General features: G+C 47.0%; 1 protein-coding gene across 1 annotated transcript in view; it reads left to right on the top strand.

The window, feature by feature from the left end:
- TCF7 (transcription factor 7) overlaps nucleotides 1-15798 on the top strand; it is a 40857-nt gene extending 25059 nt beyond the window's left edge. The window contains 7 exon segments of the mRNA XM_039467448.2: nucleotides 2835-2954; nucleotides 3376-3538; nucleotides 3666-3773; nucleotides 4260-4308; nucleotides 5447-5519; nucleotides 6784-6952; nucleotides 6954-15798. Of these exon segments, the coding sequence (XP_039323382.1) occupies nucleotides 2835-2954; nucleotides 3376-3538; nucleotides 3666-3773; nucleotides 4260-4308; nucleotides 5447-5519; nucleotides 6784-6952; nucleotides 6954-7124 (853 nt within the window). The 3' untranslated portion in view covers nucleotides 7125-15798.
- Nucleotides 15799-17826: the final 2028 nt, after the last annotated feature.

The following is a 17826-nucleotide window of genomic DNA, read 5'->3' as shown; positions in this document are numbered from 1 at the left end:
GCGAGGGGTCCCCCTGGCCTGCATTCCCCAGGTAGTCTGATATACCCCCTTTGGGGAGGCAGAAGAGCTGGTCCCTGGTCCCAGCCCTGTCTCCCTCAGTGTCCAAGAGGTCCCCTTGTATGGGATAAGGCTGGGCTACTAAGGGACCTCCAGGGCTATATGAGTATGTGAGGAAGAAAGGTGCACCTGAGCAGGGAGGCAACAGCATGAATGGCTCCCAGAGAGGCTGCTGCTTCTCAGCTCACTGGCCTCAGTGCCTACTGCTTTTGGTCCCTTCCCTGGCCGAGCTGCTTGAGGGGCAGTGTTCCTCCCTGCCCCCATGGCACCTGCTTGAGCCCAAGGCTCTGACCAGCCTGCTTGGAGAGTCGGCTGGGCCAGGAAAAGGAAGCCTGGACCCCTAAGCCAGCAGGTCTGACTATGGGCCAAAGGGCCTGTCCTCAGCTGGAGTTGGGCCTTCGCAGGCTACTTGGCCCTTTACTCAACAACAATAGTGTGAGCTGCGCAGGTCTCTAGCCTATTTCAGAGAGCTGGGCTGTGGCAGTCACCTAACAGCAGGAAAACTTGGCTTCCCAAGGAGATTGGGCAGGCCAGAGGCCCAACCTGCAGTTAACACCCTCCTCCATTCCAGATTCTCCTTGGATAATCCATTCTGAATACTAATCAAGACTACCCCCATTAATACCCCTAGGATCAAAGTGTGGCAAGATGCTCAAGATCTCAGCCTTACTGCACTAGATCAAAGTTCTGTAGATGCCCATCTGTGGGCCAGCCCTTCAAAAGCATCCCCTAGGCCAGCAGCACTGAAGACCAAGAGACTTGAGCCTAGAGCACATGTTTACCCACCAAGGCTCTAAGGAGGGGACTTCAGGCAGGCCTGTGTTCTCAGCTTCCACCTGGTAGCAGTTGGCTGTAAGGAAAGAAGTGGGGATATTTTAGCCATCTCTCCACTGAGCCCTACTGTGTGCCAGGCAGGGTTCTGGGCACCAGGGAAGCACTGCTGAAGCCAAATGATCCTTAGGTCCCTGCCTTCTCAGAACTTGGTCCACCTAGTGGGCAACCCAGGCAAGAAGCAGTTATGGGGCACTGTTGGGAATGCTTTGATTAGGGATTGTAGGAGCCCACAGGAGTATCTCATCCAGCGTGGAATCTCACGGATTTGAGGAGAAAAGGTCACAATCCAGTGTTAACAGTGGGCGCAATGGCCCCAGGACAGGTATCAGCCCTGTATTGTCAAAGAAACAGGAAGCAGGCTGAAGGGGCCCGGGGGTCTGCTAAACTGGATCCCAGGAGGATAGCATTTCCATCCCTCCAACACCCACGCAAGTTTATAGAGGGAAACAGGTGCAGCACAAGCTGCCCTCTGGTGGCAGATGCTTGAAATTCCAGCGAGGCCTATCTGTCTCATACTATGGGGTCAAGGCCTAGCAAGGTAGGGAAGTCCTTCCCCATGCCTGGCCAGCAGCCAGACTGCTAACAGCTGTCTCTCCTAACCACAGGCCCAGCCCTCCTCTCTACCCCCTGTCCCCTTCCTGCGGATATAGACAGCACTTCCCTGCCCCCACTGCAGCCCCTGGCGCCCCTTACCCCAGGTGAGTCCCCTACACTGCAGCCAGGCTCCTGCTTCTTGTTGCCCAGGCTTCAGTGCCCACACAAGGCCATGCCCAAGCCAGTGCTTGCCCTGTGTTAGTCTTTTGTCCATCTGTCTGTCTGTCCTTTTGCAGCCCCCTGCTGTCCTGTGCCTGAAAATGAAGCTAGTGCAAGTGCCAACAGGCCTCAGCCCGGGCCACACCAGGCAGCAGACTGCCATAGAGGCCAGGACAGTACATGCACATGTGGCTCAGTCTGAGTGCAGATGGGTGGGCACTCACCTCTGTTCTGCATCCCTACTTAGGAGTACTCTCTTGGGCATCCCCTGAGCTCTGCCCAAGCTGAGACAGCATCTTTTACATAAGTCCCCAATGGGCTGCTGTTCAGGGATAACACCTGTGCAAGCAGTAACAGGCAGAATGGTCTCCACAAAGCAGCAAGAAAGTGAAGTGGGAGGTGTGTGTACATGTATCCCTTTACTTAGCTTACTTCCTCAGTGATAGACTCAGTGCCAGATACGCAATAGCAGGGGATTCCACAGACATTTCTAGCCCACTGGAGCTCACAGCCCAGCATAGCAAGTGTAGACATGCCACCAGCAGTAGAATGGGCCAGCTGAGTGATGGGGAAGCCCTAAGGAGACCTCACCAGGCCTGATGGATCAGAGAGAGCTTCATGAAAAAGAATAATAGATCTTTATTGAGAGGGAAACAAAGGGAACAGCTGTAATTGGGGCTGACTGGGAATGGAGAGCAGCAAGAAGCAGAGGGGAAGAGAAGAGGTAGAAACATCAGTAGGGATGCTCATGCACAGATGTGCAGGCCCTTGGGAGCAGCCTGGGTTCTATTCTGTGGATGCTGAGGGAATTTCAGCAGCAGCAGGCCAGGAACATTCAGGTGTTTTTAATGGTCACTCTGGCTATTGTGTGGAGAGAGGCCTGGAAAAGTCAAGCAGTAGAGGGATGAGGACTCACAAGGCAGCCACAGGCTCCTGAGACTGGTTGGTGGGGGCAGAACATGAGAAGGGGACAGATTCAAAAGCTACTTGGCAATCTATGTAGATTTTTGCAGTATGTCTGTGCAGTGTGCTGGGAGCAGGTATTTGTATTTATCTGTGTACTTATGTCCAGGCCAGTAGGGGTAGAATATCTGTGTCCTCAAGTCATGTACTATGCAGGGGCTTCCATGTGTCTCCCAAGGTCTGGCCCATAATTCTTGGCTCAGTGTTAACTTTCTTCCTGCCTCCAGGTTCACCCACCCATCCTTGATGCTCGGCTCTGGTGTACCTGGTCACCCAGCAGCCATTCCCCACCCCACAATTGTGCCCCCCTCAGGGAAGCAGGAGCTGCAGCCCTACGACCGCAACCTGTGAGTCAAGACAATGATGGCAGGGGGTGTGTCAGCCAGGACACACATGCCTTCCCACCAGGCCTGAGAGCTGCCACCAGGTCCCTGGCCAAGCTGCTTTGTGTCTCCGGCTACATGTTTTTGATCTTTAGAAGAGGAAGGGGTGGGTGGGATGGGGAAACAACGATTTCTCTGAGCCAACAGAGGAGAGGCTCAGAAGTCCTTTACACATGCTTTTCCCACTTGGCTGTAGTATTCCTGTAAGGAACAGATACTTAGCTGTCTGCTCACCCATTTGGGGGCAGCTAGAAAAGATCCCACTTAGAAAACTCTGGTATCATACATACACTTACTCACACACTAGGCCCACACTAGAAGAGGGGCCTGCCATTAGGTGGACAATTGGGGGTGCCTCTGAGCAATCTGAATTTCTGCCCCTCAGGAAAACACAAGCAGAGTCCAAAGCAGAGAAGGAGGCTAAGAAGCCAACCATCAAGAAGCCCCTCAATGCTTTCATGCTGTACATGAAGGAGATGAGAGCCAAGGTCATCGCAGAGTGCACACTTAAGGAGAGCGCTGCCATCAACCAGATCCTGGGCCGCAGGGTGAGACCATGGGCAGGTGGGCTGGCAGGCATGCTCCCAGACCATCTTCAGCCTGGTGCAGCCTGCTGACTCCCTTATGCACCTCCCCCGCACCACCTGCCCTCCCCCCGCCCTTTCCCTACTACAGTGGCACGCGTTGTCTCGAGAAGAGCAGGCCAAGTATTATGAGCTGGCCCGCAAGGAAAGGCAGCTGCACATGCAGCTTTACCCAGGCTGGTCGGCGCGGGACAACTACGTGAGTGGCCAGTGATGCACAGCAGGGTTGGGGAGGGGACCCTTTGAGAAACCATGCCCCTAGGCACAATCTCAGCAAGGAAGGCAGTTGAAGGCACAGATGAGGAAGGGCAAGGAGGGTCCAAGGCCTTCCATGGCTGGCTCAGAAGAGGCCAAGCCCACATCCTATTCACCACTCCACAATACACTCACACATGGGCTGTTGTTCCCCAACATTTGATTGGGCCACATGGGTAGAAGGGGAGAAAGCGGTCTGGAAGTCACCTCCCTCCATTCAAATTGGAGACCCAATTGGGGCAAGGGAAGAGCCTCTAAATGCACTCCATAGCAGCCTAGCAAGAAAAGCAATCAAGAAACACCAGCACCCCCAAGGTAGGAGGGGCCTGTATGCCCAGAATCCCAGGGGGTACCCAAGCTAGGCAGCAGGCTGTGGGTATCCCAGTAGCTGCCTTCCAGATCTGAGCATCCCTCCTTTTGTTTCCTGCAGGGGAAGAAGAAGAGGAGGTCGAGGGAAAAGCACCAAGAATCCACCACAGGTGAGACCTTCCCTCAGCAGTTGTAGAGGCTCCTCTCCATGTCCCCATTTCAATAGCATCCCTCCTCTGACCCAAAGGGAGGAGCAGGGTACCCAGCCAGGAACCTTCAGGGCCTGAGCCCTATGAAAATAAGGTGTGCATCTCACAAGTCAAATTCCCATGCAAGAAACAGCTGTATTACACCAAGTCCCAGGGAAACGCAGCAAAACTGGCTTCTGCTGGGTAGATGATGTGTTCCTCTGCCTTGCCCCCACCACCTTTGCTACCTCCACTCACAGCTAGACTCTACCAGAGAAGTTAGCAAGGTACTGACTGTATGGTTTGATGTCCTAGCTAGTTCTGCTGAGATTGGGAGAGGCTGAGCCAGGCCCCATAACTAGGCCTAGTAGTCACACAGCCTACTGGCTGGAGCCTGGCCATTTGTCACCCCCACTCCAACATCTTTCATGGCTGTGTAAAGTGCTCTGTGTAGAGAAGCCCACACCCTGCTGCAGGCCTCCTTCCTGTGGGTGAATTCCTGCCCCTGTGGTTACTTAAGACTCCACATCCATGATTTTCTCAGCTGTGCTGTCTCCACATGGGGAAGCTGGAGGCTAGGACTGGGACACAGCAGGGCAGAGTTCCTTTTCCAAGGCAAAGAATGGACCCTTCCTTCCATCTGGAAGTGTGTAGAACAAGCCTAAGCTATAGCCTTCAGCCTCATCCCTTGAGTAAATATAGGTCAAGAAATGAAGAGAAACAGGATAAAATGGATAGGGAGTTGGGGAGGAGGTGGGTAGCTCTAAGGCAGAAGAGGCTGGATCTCTATGGTCTTCCCTGGGCGCCTCTGCAACCTCCGTGCTGCAAGGACCCCGCAAGCCACAGAGATGAGCCAGACTGACAGGACCCCCTCCCTCCCATTCTTCCCACTGCCTCTACTGTCTAGCTGGGTGCCCACCTTTCCTGGTATCTTGGCTCTGGGCTCTCGGGCTCCCACTGGGGCTGGCTGTGCCATGGAGAGGCCCACTCTGTCTATGGGGGCTATAGGATGTCTGTAACTGGCTAACACTGATGTTACCTCTTCTTTCTGGGCCCTGCTCTGCCCCGCTGCCTGCTCGCCCTCTGCCCTGCTCTGCCCCTCTGGCATGGCTGTGAGCAGACCCTGGCTCGCCTAAGAAATGCCGTGCTCGCTTTGGCCTCAACCAGCAGACGGATTGGTGTGGTCCGTGCAGGTGGGTTTGTCCCCACCATTGTTCTCCCTTTGCTTTAAGCTGCTTCCCTGACTCTGCACATGTTCCACTGGGCCTGCAGCCCACTCCTTTGGCCCCTCAGCCCACTAGCATACTTAGCAGACTGGGGAGCTCAGGCCTCCTACTACTAGCAAATACTGAACACAGTGTATGGAGAAGACCGCTTAGGTCTAAGTGCAGGAGAAGTGGAAAGACATGATGTTCCACAAAGGAAGGACAGACTCAAGAAGGTAGCAAACAGATGGCTCAGACACCACTCAGGGGGCCTGGAGCCCATTCCCAGGCCTCAAAGTCATCATGGCCCATCAGCGCCCTCACTTCAAGGTGGGATCCCTGCCTGTACCGTCCTGAGCCCTTAATCTGAAACTATCTAGTTGCTAGGCATCCTTGTGACCTGCTATCTTGCATCTACTGAGACCAGAGGGCTGGAGAGGCTGGGGAAGAGGAGCCAGGGTACCCTGCGCTGTCTTGAGAAATGGGCCTGGTGGCACTATGTCCATGTGTTTCACTGCACAACAGAGAGATACTTGTGGGTGTGACAAGGTTTACCCACTAAGTGGTTAAAGTTTCCTCAGGTTCAGGCCAGGCCTGGCAGAACTAAGACAGAGGGTACGCCAGTCAGAATAAGGCCACTGGCTCTAAGGAATACTTGTCCAGGCCCTCAGGGTACCCACCATGCTCCCTGTTAAAGAGCAGAGGAGTTGAGTTTGGAATGTGTCTGTGTACCCACATATGTATGCACAGTGGGAAACAACCCTGTCTTTAGAGGTGGTTCTATTCCATCCATTCCATCAGAGACAAACTGGCCCAGAGAACTCAAGGATGGTAATAATGGACAAAAGGAGTCACTGTCCATGTCTTCCTCCTCTAGCCCAGCCTGAGGACTGGGATGGCTGAGCAAGAAAGCTTGCAGCCCCTTGCCCTAGTGCAGATCTGACTCCCACAAACCTGGAGAAGCTCAAAGGCCGGCACTGGGAGATGACTCCCCTAGAAGACAGGAGGTGTCCCTCAGCCCTAGTTACAAAAGGCCCCTGTGCCAGCTGGTGGCTGTTCTGGGAACTGCACCTGTCCTACGTCTGGGCCAGGCCAACCAGGCTGGCAGTCTGAGGACACTGACTTACCACACAAGTCACGGGAAGAGACGCAAAGAAATCAGCCAGGCCTGTGCAAAGGCAGCATTTTTTGGTTGTGTGTATGACTATGAATTCACCCTCTGTTTACAGATAACTCTCTTCACTATTCCTAGGAGGAAAAAGAAATGCATTCGGTACTTACCCGGAGAAGGCCGCTACCCCAGCCCCGTTCCTTACGATGACAGTGCTCTAGGCTGCCCCAGGTCCCCAGCTCCCCAGGACTCACCCTCATACCATCTGCTGCCCCACTTTCCCACAGAACTGCTTGCTAGCCCTGCGGAGCCAGCACCTACATCCCCAGATCTCTCCACTGCTCTCAGCCTCCCAGCCCCAGGGCCCCCACAGGCCCCCCGCAGCACCTTGCAGAGTACACAGGTACAGCAACAGGAATCTCAGAGACAGGCGGCCTAGCAGGTACAGGACACCTGGCCTCCTCCAGGAGCCTACCCCCTGAGAGGAAGCAACAGAGACCCAGATTGCATGGAAATCAGCCAGGGGTCCTGTTAACTTCATCTCAGGGTCCAGACCCTGAAGATTTCAGAGGCTGTACAATTTCTGCCTGAACCTGACGCCATCGATTCAAACTGCTCCAAGTGGTGGGGACTCACATCTGTGTTGATGTGTCACCTAATTAAGGGCGTATCTTGTAGCTATGGCTGCCTGCATCTATTCTTTTTACCATCTGTCTTGCCAGCCAGAAGCCTCTGCCTCCCTAGCTTTTCTGCTATAGGTCAGACATGGGCTGAACTGAGCCTAGCTACCTTCTCTACCCATCTCCCCTATCCCCCACTGCCACACCCTCCCCATACAGATACTTCATGGACCAAGGATGAGTTGGTTTATCAAACATGTGTGCATGGTCACAAACACAAAGCTCAAGATGACAACCCTTCTCTTTTAAGGAAATGGAGAAGCTCTATTTATAAAAAACCAGCTGCTACTCATAAGGTGGACCAGAGGAAGCTTCTGTGTTCTCAGGAGCTTGCAAGAAGCAGGGGCGGGGAAGGGAATTGAATAGGTTAAGTTTAGGCCTATCAACCTAAGCAACAGAAATAACCTGACACTACCTTCTCAGGCAAGTTGGGGAGCGGAGGGTGTAATCTGGCTGTAGTTCAAATAACTTGGAAATGTTTCCTGAGAAACTCACTAGCCTAAGAAGCTCCGATACCAAGGTCCCAGGCTTGTCACCAGCAGCTGCGATCAACAGTTCAGAGAAGTCATGGCCCAAATTCAGTGTGCAGCCCTCCCCATTCAGAGAGCCTTTTTCACAATTCCATTTCCAGTTCATCCATGGCAGTCCAACCAGCTCCTGGACAGCTGTGAGAGCAAACCCAAAACTTCACAACAGCCAGAGCCTATCTTCCAGCATTCAGTCCAGGCCAGCTGCAGTTTCCCCATGGGGCTGCAGGACAGAGCGCCATTACAGCTAAATCAAGAAGCCCAGAAAACTTCCAGTGGTGAACAACAGGTCTTCACCACAGCCTACTTTAACTCATTTTTGAGCCAAGCTTCAACCCTGAGCCTTGAAAAACAAGTTTTTTAATTTTTGTTCCTTGCCTTCTCACCATATGTAGCCTGAATCCAAAGAAAAAAGGGCTGTCCAGCCAGGTGTGGTGGCTCACGCCTGTAATTCCAGCACTTTGCGAAGCCGAGGCAAGCAGATCACCTGAGGTCAGGAGTTTTGAGGCCAGCCTGGCCAACAGGGTGAAACCTCATCTCCACTAAATATATAAAAATTAGCCAGGCGTGGTGGTGCATGTCTGTCATCCCAGCCACTCAGGAGGCTGAGGCAGGAGAATCACTTGAACCTGGGAGGCAGAGGTTGCAGTGAGCCAAGATTGCACACCTGCACTCTAGCCTGGGCAAAAGAGGGAGATTCCATCTTAAAAAGGAGAAAAAAAGAAAAAAAAAAAAAAAAAAAAAGGCTGTCCATGTACTCACACACCCCTCAAAAAAAAGCCTTTAGTTCCTACTTTAGCCACTGGTTTCTCAGAATCCAAAGACCACATATTCTAGTGTAACACTGCAAGAAGTCTTGACAAAAGATTATTGTAGTGTTCAAAGTATTTTTGTATTGTTAATGCATCATCATAGAAAAACTTTTTAAACATGAGAATAAAGATAACTTTTTACTGGGTTTGTTTTTCAAAGCCTGACACTGAGGAATAAGCTGTCTCAGTAACAGAACATGGTATTCTTTCCTTTTCTTCTCCAGTCAGGAAACTTAAGAGTTTGTTCCCTATGGTGCACATTTCCAAACCTCCAACCTGCAGAAACCAGGGATTACATTTGTCATTTCCCCTAAAGGGGTGTGGGCCCTGCCTGCCTCACCCTTGAGAGCTAGGCCCATACTCCCATTCCAAGCTTTGCTCTTAAACCCCCCATCCTCTGACCCCACAATGATGCAGGCCAGACTGCACCCCAGTGCTCATATAAGAATAAATGAATTGGAAATTGTCATCCGTACAGCCCAAAAAGACAATCCCACCTGAAATAGGTACACCTGACCAGTAGGCTCCATTTTCCTCTCAGGGCAGAGAGAAAACATTCCACAAGTGCATATCCTATTTCAAAGAAAACAAGACCAAATAGGAGTCTTTTATAACCTATTAGCACCACAAAATCCTAAAGGATATTTTAGTAGCATCCTTTCCTCCCAACAACTGTATCTGTTAAGACACAAAGTATTTTTTGTATTTTCACACAAGCCTTCAAGTTTGAGATATCTACAACCCACTTTTTAAAAAATCATACATGCTGTTGGTGGACACTAGAGCCACTATATCCACTTTATTTTTACATTATTTGTATATATTTAGGGGGTACAAATACAGCTGTGTTACATGGATATATTGTGTAGTGGTGAGGTCCAGGCTTTTAGTGCACCCCTCACCCAAACAGTGTACCATGCACCTAAACAGTGTACACTGTACTCAACAGGTAGGATTTCATACCTCATCCCCCTTTCATCTCCCAGTTTCTGAAGTCTCCAGTGTCTATTATTCCATTCCGCAAATCCCTGTGCACTTAACTGTTTAGCACCCTACAACCCACTTTTTACATGGCAGTTTCCACCAAGTACACTGCTATCTTCCTTGGACCTATCATGAATGTAAAAGGTGTCATGAAGACATCTCAATAGGTCAACAGATGATAAATGTTGGGCAAGAAGTGTTTTCACATGGGCCACCATCTGCACTGTCATCATCATTCTACTGAGTTATACTTTTTGGATTTTGTGTTTAAAGATATTTATAAAGAAAGTAATTTTCCAGAGTAGTGTCTATTTAAAGTAGGACACTGGACATTGTAACCTTAGCCTTGCTTCTTTCTGGGAGACTGTTAGAGGACACTAGCCATTCTCTGGACATCTGTCCCATTTTAAAGAACTCTGTTCTGGCTACTGGCCTAGTTGTTTTTTTAAAAAAAAAAAAACAAAAACAAAAAAAACCTACATTGTAGCTAGGGCTTATGCAAGATCAGGTTGCTGCATCTGATTTGGTGTCTTAGAGCACACAGGGTACATGAACAATGCAGTCTTTGTGTACTGGCAGGGAAGCCTTTGCAACTTTGTTTAAATCAAATCAGTTTTTTTTTTTTTTTTTTTAATCTGACTTCATAAAGGAAACTCAGATCCTCCCAAGTCACCCTGGTGCATTCCTATGAGGCCAGAGGGTGACTTGAGACTGCAACCTCGAAGTTCAACTTCTAATACCATACCAGCCCCCATTCACTGTCAGCTGAGGACCAACCCCGTTTTCTGAGACATAGGATGATACCCTAGACTTCCTTGAACATTTCCAGACAACTAGCCGACTTGCAACGTGCTTGAAACGCGTTCATCCCTCCCCTGGTACACCTGCTCCGCATTTTGTGCTCAGTGGATATGGTGAGGGTTCAGCCCAGCAAGCGGAAAAAGCCTGTCTCCCAATTTGAAGGTGTCTCCCTTAACAGAACCCCACAGCTGGACTCTATTCTGACTGCAACTATCTTTTGAATGGTTCCTGTTGTCTCCCATTCCTTCTGGCTGTGGACCCCCAATAGCTGGCTCAGAAGCATGGCTGCCTAGCTCTGTTCAGTATACAGTAAGCCTGGCCAGGAAGGCCATAAGTAAAGGGAAGCAGAATGGTTCTCTATGTCCTGTTCCAGAGAGGAAGAAAGGGAATCGGTTCCTGCATCCATTTCTCAGAAAACAGCACAGGAAAGAAGAGGCAAGACTAACAAGGCCACGTGAAACTCCTACTTCTTAGGCCTATATATCAGAAGAATTTAAGACCCAAATCTAGTTAATTGTATAAAAAGGCTAAGTTGGCTTTTCTTTGAGGTTAGAAAGGATGCTTAAGTATGACTCTCAGATCTCCTCAGAGCTTTCTTTAAGCTCTTCAGGGCAGAGTTCACCAAGGGTCTTTGAAACAGCTGCCCACCCAAGCAGACCCTGCATTTATCAACTCCCCCAATCCCAACTTATTGTGATCACCTTCTCAAATCACCCTGTGGGCATCTTTCAAATTCAGACTCCTGAGCTCTCCAATGGTTTGGAGCTACTAACAAACCATTACTGGCAGTGAGCATGTGAAAATACTCTAATAGCAGGGAATCTGAAAACAGGGAACACAGATGGTAGGGATGTTCTCATAGGCAGTCCCCAAAATAAAAGCCTGGCTCAGGTCAGGAAGGATTTTCAAGCTCTTCCAAGACAGCACGGGATTAGGCATGTTAACTGGAAAGGGAAAACTTATGCGTCCTAGGGGTGGAAACTATCCTATCCCCTAGCAGTCCTCACAAGTTAGGTCAGTAGCAATAGAAGGTAAGGGATGTTTCACTTCTGAAGACAAGAGAGCAGCTGTGAATTAAGGAGGAGATAGTCCAGGCCAACACTTCTTTGATATTCACCAGGGGCTCTAGACCAAGTAAGTCTTCCTTTTTCATTCAGGTGTTCTCATTCTTTTATCTGAAGCCTTGTTCTTTAAGGTATGTGCAATCGATGTCAGGAAGCAGTGTGGGGGGCTTGGGGGGGGGGGGACAGGAGGGAAGGAGAAAAGCTAGGTTCTACTCACCAAAAAAAAAAAAAAAAAAAGTCACTCTGGAAACCCTGCTTGAGTAGCTTCAGGGTACAGAGTACAGCTCCTCTATTTTCCCACCCCTTTCAGTAAGCTTCCTGGAAGAGAAAAATCTGCAAAGCAACTGAAGAAGGCAGAGTTAGAGGTTATGAAATGGTATACTCAGGAAAAAAAGGACAAATAGGAATTTTCACTAAACAGGTGGAAATAAGCTGATCCTCAGTGTGCAATCAGAGGCTGCCATAATAGCAGGCTGAAAATTTAAAGCTAAGAGATACCAGAACATCTGAATATACTTAAAATACTTGCAGAAAATTTAAAGTTGAGAGATACCAGAAGGTTACAAGAACTACAGATGTGGAAGCAAACACCGTTGTGAGCAACTACATTCCTCCCATAGAATGTTGCTTTATACTGGCACACAGACCAGAGGTAGCCAACAGTACACAAGACTGCAAGGCAACAAGTGCATCATCAATGAATTAATCATCTATCACTCAAACTATGCCCTGCATTGGAAGTGTGTCAAGCAAGAACACCTTCAACAACACTTTTCTGCCACCACCAATGATCATCTCCACTAACACCTCAGCAGAAAGGCTAACATTTACCCAACTCTTCTTAGGCATCCAAACGGCTCAATCTTGGGCCAAAGGACATGCTCTAAATGATTTCTTACACCATACTTCATCTTGATATGCACAGCCAGTTCTCTTACTCATTCTCTTTGACCACTAGACGTAATATTTTTAACAACAGTAAACAAGAAAAAGTCATCAGGACCCAACATTCAAAGGAAAGGTTTAGTTCAGCAACAACAAAAATTAGAATTTATTTCAAACACTCAAAAATTGCCCTGCCTAATGTAAGTCTGATGAATGTGAGTCCGATGAATAAACACTCTTGATAAAATACTACTGTCAGCAAAGTAGTATCACTAATCCCACCCTAATTTCTCTTTACAGTCCATATTCTCAAGGAAACGTACCAATACCCAACCTTCTGCTGTTAGTTCCCGACTGAGCACTGTTTCTTTCTCACTATGGCATCGCTCTACCCCCAAACAAATCCAACTTTACAGAACCTTTCCTAGCACCTTTCAGTTCTGTAGTCCCCCACTGGCTCATTAATCTTGTTCTGTACAGGAACATTTTTATTATTTACCCACTCCCAGCAGTGTTTATGCCTCATCTCCTGAACTACACCAAAAGCTCCCAGCTCCCAAGAGGAAAAGCATGTCTAATGCTTTCTACGAAGGAGAAGCGAGAGCTATAAACATTCAACCATTTTATAAGCTTTCCCTTTGCTTGCAATCTTCTTATTCTTGACTTTTTCCTAGCTTAAAAAGTTATTCACACATTGGTTTCAAATCCAGATAACTGAAGATTAACTTTTCAAATCCTCAAACTTTGTAGGGAGAACACTTACTTGGTTGATTCCTTACTACTAAAATGTACTCTGAGGTTTATTTAGAAAAAAGAAAAACCGGTGGTGAGTACTGTGGCTGACATCTATATTCCCAGTACTTTGGGAGGTTGAGGCAGGAGGATCTTGAGCACAGGAATTCCAAAACAGCCTGGGCAACATGGCAATACCTCATCTCTATAAAAAATTTAGAAATACAAAAACTAGTTAGGCGTGGCTGTACACACATACAGTCCCAGCTTACTCAGGAGGCTGAGGTGGGAGGACTGAGCCCAGGAGTTCGGAGCTGCAGTGAGCCGTGATCACACCACTGCACTCCAGCCTGGGCAGCAGAGGTGAGACCTTGTCTCTTATAAGAAGAATCAAAAAGCTCTTCAGGCTCTGGGCACAATGCCTGCGGGGTAGCCCTGCTCTGCAAGGAGCAGTGAAAAAAATCTTCCAATGGTAATGCTGGCAAGCAAAAATTCAGCTTGGAAAGGGTGCTCAGAGCAAGAGGTTTGCTGCTTTCTCAAATCTCTCTTTTCTGGTGGAAACAACTTCATATTTCCAAACTGCCTTATTGAGAGCCTAGGCAACTTATGTAATTTTTAAAAATTTTATGTTGGGATCAGAACACAGCCCATAGGACTGGCCAATTTTTTAAGTAAAATTGAAAGTTATTTGGAAAATCTGTCTGCCCTAGGTCAGATGCCCAGAGTGACTCACTCCTTCCCTAGTTAATTTTAAGATAAGTTCAGCATTACTATGATGTCATGTTACAGGGCTACAGTTACCTATCCAACCCAGTCACAATATAGTTCTTGTTTGATTCCAGTAGCAGGTATATTCTAACAGTTATAGAGTAAAAAGTCATAGTTATGATCCCACCTGGGGAGCTGCAGGATGATTTTGTGAATCTTTGGAAAAATATGAGAACTGTAAAGCATTATCTGTTTTACATATCAAGAGTAGATTTATTAAAGTAAGCTAACACAACAGCACTTCAAAAGAGTTAACTTGCCTCCACAACTTAAGAATTATTAGGGCCAGGTTCCGTGGCTCACACCTGTAATCCCACCACTTTGGGAGGCTGATGCAGGTAGATCACAAGGTCAGGAGTTTGAGACCAGCCTGGCCAACATAGTAAAACTGCATCTCTACTAAAAACATGAAAAATTTAGCTGGGCATGGTGGCACATGCCTGTAATCCCAGCTACTTGGGAGGCTGAGGCAGGAGAATCGCTTGAACCTGGGAAGTGGAGGTTGCAGCGAGCCAAGGTTGCGCCACTGCACTCTAGCCTGCACTACAGAGCAAGACTATCTCAAAAAAATATATATTAGAATCTGTTTGAGGGGGCACATCTTTTGCCATGACAATGTTAAGGAGAAAGTCATAAGCTAACATTCAGGAAGGTTTTGGTTTTAGATCACAAGTGACATAATCAATGAAAAGGCAAGAAGTCAAAGGACTGACATAAGGTCCTTGAAAGGACTGTAGGAAGCAGCATGCATTTTCCATGTTTACAGAGGAAACTCACATTCTTCAATCACCCAAATCAGCCAAATACCTTCTTCCTCTCAATTCTCTTTCCTGGTGAAATAAAGGTCATTTCCTAATTGACCCTTAAGGTTAGTTAATCAAGAAGAGTTTCCTTTCCTCTACTACTGTAACAGTAATTAGAGAACATCTTCATAATTCATCAGTAACCACTCTCCAAACCAAGGCTATTACCAGCTCTCCCATCTCATGCATTTTAAAAACTGTTCTTTTCATTATGCCCTGTGCCTGCATTTCACAAGGACTTTTCACTTATGTTACGTATATTGAAATTCATGGAGTAGTGCTGCTAAATAACAAGTTAAATCCCGCTGTCAAGTGACTTCCAATTAAGTACTGGAATTAATATGAAGCAAACTGCACTAGATCTATAAAACCATATTACCTACTATTTCCAACTTGCTCAAGGCCATGCAGACACTGAAACTCCAGCCTCAAGGTATGACTTCAAGCCACAATATTAGTTTAGAAGAATGGCTGGGAAGTAAGAGAGTAGGCAGAAATTAGTACAGTTTTGAAGATTGAGGTTTGGCTGCTATGATAATGAGAAAGGACCACTCACTCCAGGTGAGAGCCTAGAAAAGTTCTAGTAGATATATTAAAGCAGTAGTGGGCATACAGCGCGGAATAGGAAAAAGAAGGGTAGGAAAAGAATGGTGCAGCCAGATTGAAAAGGGCTTCTTAATACCACATCCATGATTTATTTGGGTCCACAGTGGTCACAAATGACCTATTTTCTCTTGGATTTCTATTAATGTAAAAGTTTAAGATTACCAGGATTTTTGTTTATTGTTTAAAGATTAGAGACTACAGAAAGTCAAGAGGGAAACAAAAATTTAAATTACTATACAGTTTGTCCATCCAATCTTTCTGAAAGATCCAGTATCCTTTAACTGTAGATAGTAACATTATTTACTACTATAATTCTAACAACTCCTGTGTATTATACAAATCAAGTGGCAATAATAACAAGCTCCAGTTTCTTAGAAGGTGATACCTCCTTTACAAGTTAAACATGATATATGGCAGTAATCCTGGACCTTCAGTGAAGATTTGTATGTGTCATAATACTGCTAAGGATACTTTTTTTTTGTTTTTTGAGACAAGGTCTCGATCTGCTGCCTAGGCTGGAGTGCAGTGGTGCAATGCCAGCTCACTGCAGCCTCGACCTCTCAGGCTCAAGCAATCCCCCCACCTCAGCTTCCCAAGTAGTTGAGACTACAGGCATGCACCACATGCCTGCTAATTTTGTTGTTGTTGTTGTTGTTTTAATAAGACGGGGATTCACCATGTTGGTCAGGCTGGTCTTGAACTCCCAACCTCAGGTGATCCGCCCGCCTTGGCCTCCAAAGTGCTTGGATTACAGGCATGAGCCACCGCGCCCAGCCAATTTCTTTTTTGTGTAGAGACGGGGTCTTCCTATGTTGCCCAGGCTGGTCTCCTGGGCTCAAATGATCCTCCTGCCACCTTGTCCTCACAAAATGTTGAGATTACAGGCATAAAGCACCATGCCCAGCTGCTAAGGATACTTGAGGTGGATAAGGTTTTTGCAGAAGTTGATCATTATAGAGGAACTGGTAGATGGAACAATTCAGCTGGGAGCATACACTGCTACTCTCCCCACTAAAACCAGGACAAATCTAAAACAAGCTTATTTCTCGCCAGGCACAGTGGCTCATGCCTGTAATCCTGGCACTTTGGGAGGCTGAGGCGGGTGGATCACGAGGTCAGGAGTTCAAGACCAGCCTGGCCAAGATGGTGAAACCCCATCTCTACTAAAAATACAAAAATAAGCTGGGTGTGGTGGCACGTGCCTGTAGTCCCAGCTACTCGGGAGGATGAGTCGGGAATGGCTTAAACCGGGGTGGAAATTACAGTGAGCCAAGATCGCACCACTGCACTCCAGCCTGGGGGACAGAGCAAGACTCTGTCTCAAAGAAAAACAAGCTTATTTCCTAAGAATAAAGGGAACCAGGAATCCAAAGGTAGTCACAGGGTTTGGCAAACATTTTCTGTAAATGTGAGATAGTAAATATTTTAGGCTTTTTGGTCAAATTCAGGTTCTCGTGTGTGTGTGTGTGTGTGTGTGTGTGTGTGTGTGTGTGGTGGTCGGGGTGTGGGTGTGTGTGTGTGTGTGTGTGTTTTAAACAACACTTTACAAAGTAAAAACCCTTTTTAGCTCAAAGACTACAAAAACAGGCTATGGGCCTGATTTGATCCACATACATTATAGTTTCCTATCTCTGGTACAGATAACAAATAGAAATTGAGAAAACATATGGGACTTTTTAAATAAGGTGAATTTGGGGCAAATGAAAGGTGAGATGAAGGCAAACTACTGCCAAGGGATAATCTGAGCCTAAATTACTCAATGAATGTGAAGAAAAAACAAGATTACATGTGAATACAGACATTAACTGGAAAAGAAAGAAGAAAAAAAGGGAGCAGAAGAAAAATAATCAAAATTTGTAAGTCATCAACAAAAACTTCACTCTATTGTAGAAGGCAAGCTGGAAACAATGACAGAGTAATGCTGTGTTAAGAATTAAAGTACTGGCTCCAGTTAGGCATATAAATGACAATTAGAAGAGACAGAAGTTATACTTATGTCAGCAGCCTCCAGTGAGCTAGAATATAAACTAAGTCTTTTCAAGCTAAAGAAATATATACAAATTCAACCCATTTAAGTGAAGAGACACATTTAAGTCCACAAAAGCAAACTTAACTACCTACAATATAACTTACTTTTTATTGAAAGTATCTTGCATTCATGATGGATGTTTTCTAAATTTTACCACATATTTTTTTGTTAAAAGTTAAATTATTTTTTACATGCAAGTAGTGTGAATAATTTTCCCCACATGGGAACACTGATTATAAAAAGATGACATCCCACATAGGTTAAGTGTCTTTAATTGAAACGCTGACAAACTGTCCAGTTAACATTTCTCCCAAAAAACCAAACTGGATAGTAACTGAGTCTCTAGGCAATATAATTAAAGCTAAGAGGATTAAAAATAAAATTAAAGATAAAACAAGTCCTCAGATGCAATGAAGGGAGGAACCCTGCTAAATACAGGCTAATCAATACAGTGGTACTCCTTGCCTGCAGGAGGCTGAAAGACATCCTAGTA

The sequence above is a fragment of the Saimiri boliviensis genome, chromosome 1 (assembly GCF_048565385.1).
Source record: "Saimiri boliviensis isolate mSaiBol1 chromosome 1, mSaiBol1.pri, whole genome shotgun sequence".
NCBI classification, from domain to species: Eukaryota; Metazoa; Chordata; class Mammalia; order Primates; family Cebidae; genus Saimiri; species Saimiri boliviensis.
Note: the sequence above shows the minus strand (reverse complement) of the source record. Positions and strands in the feature narration are given on the sequence as shown.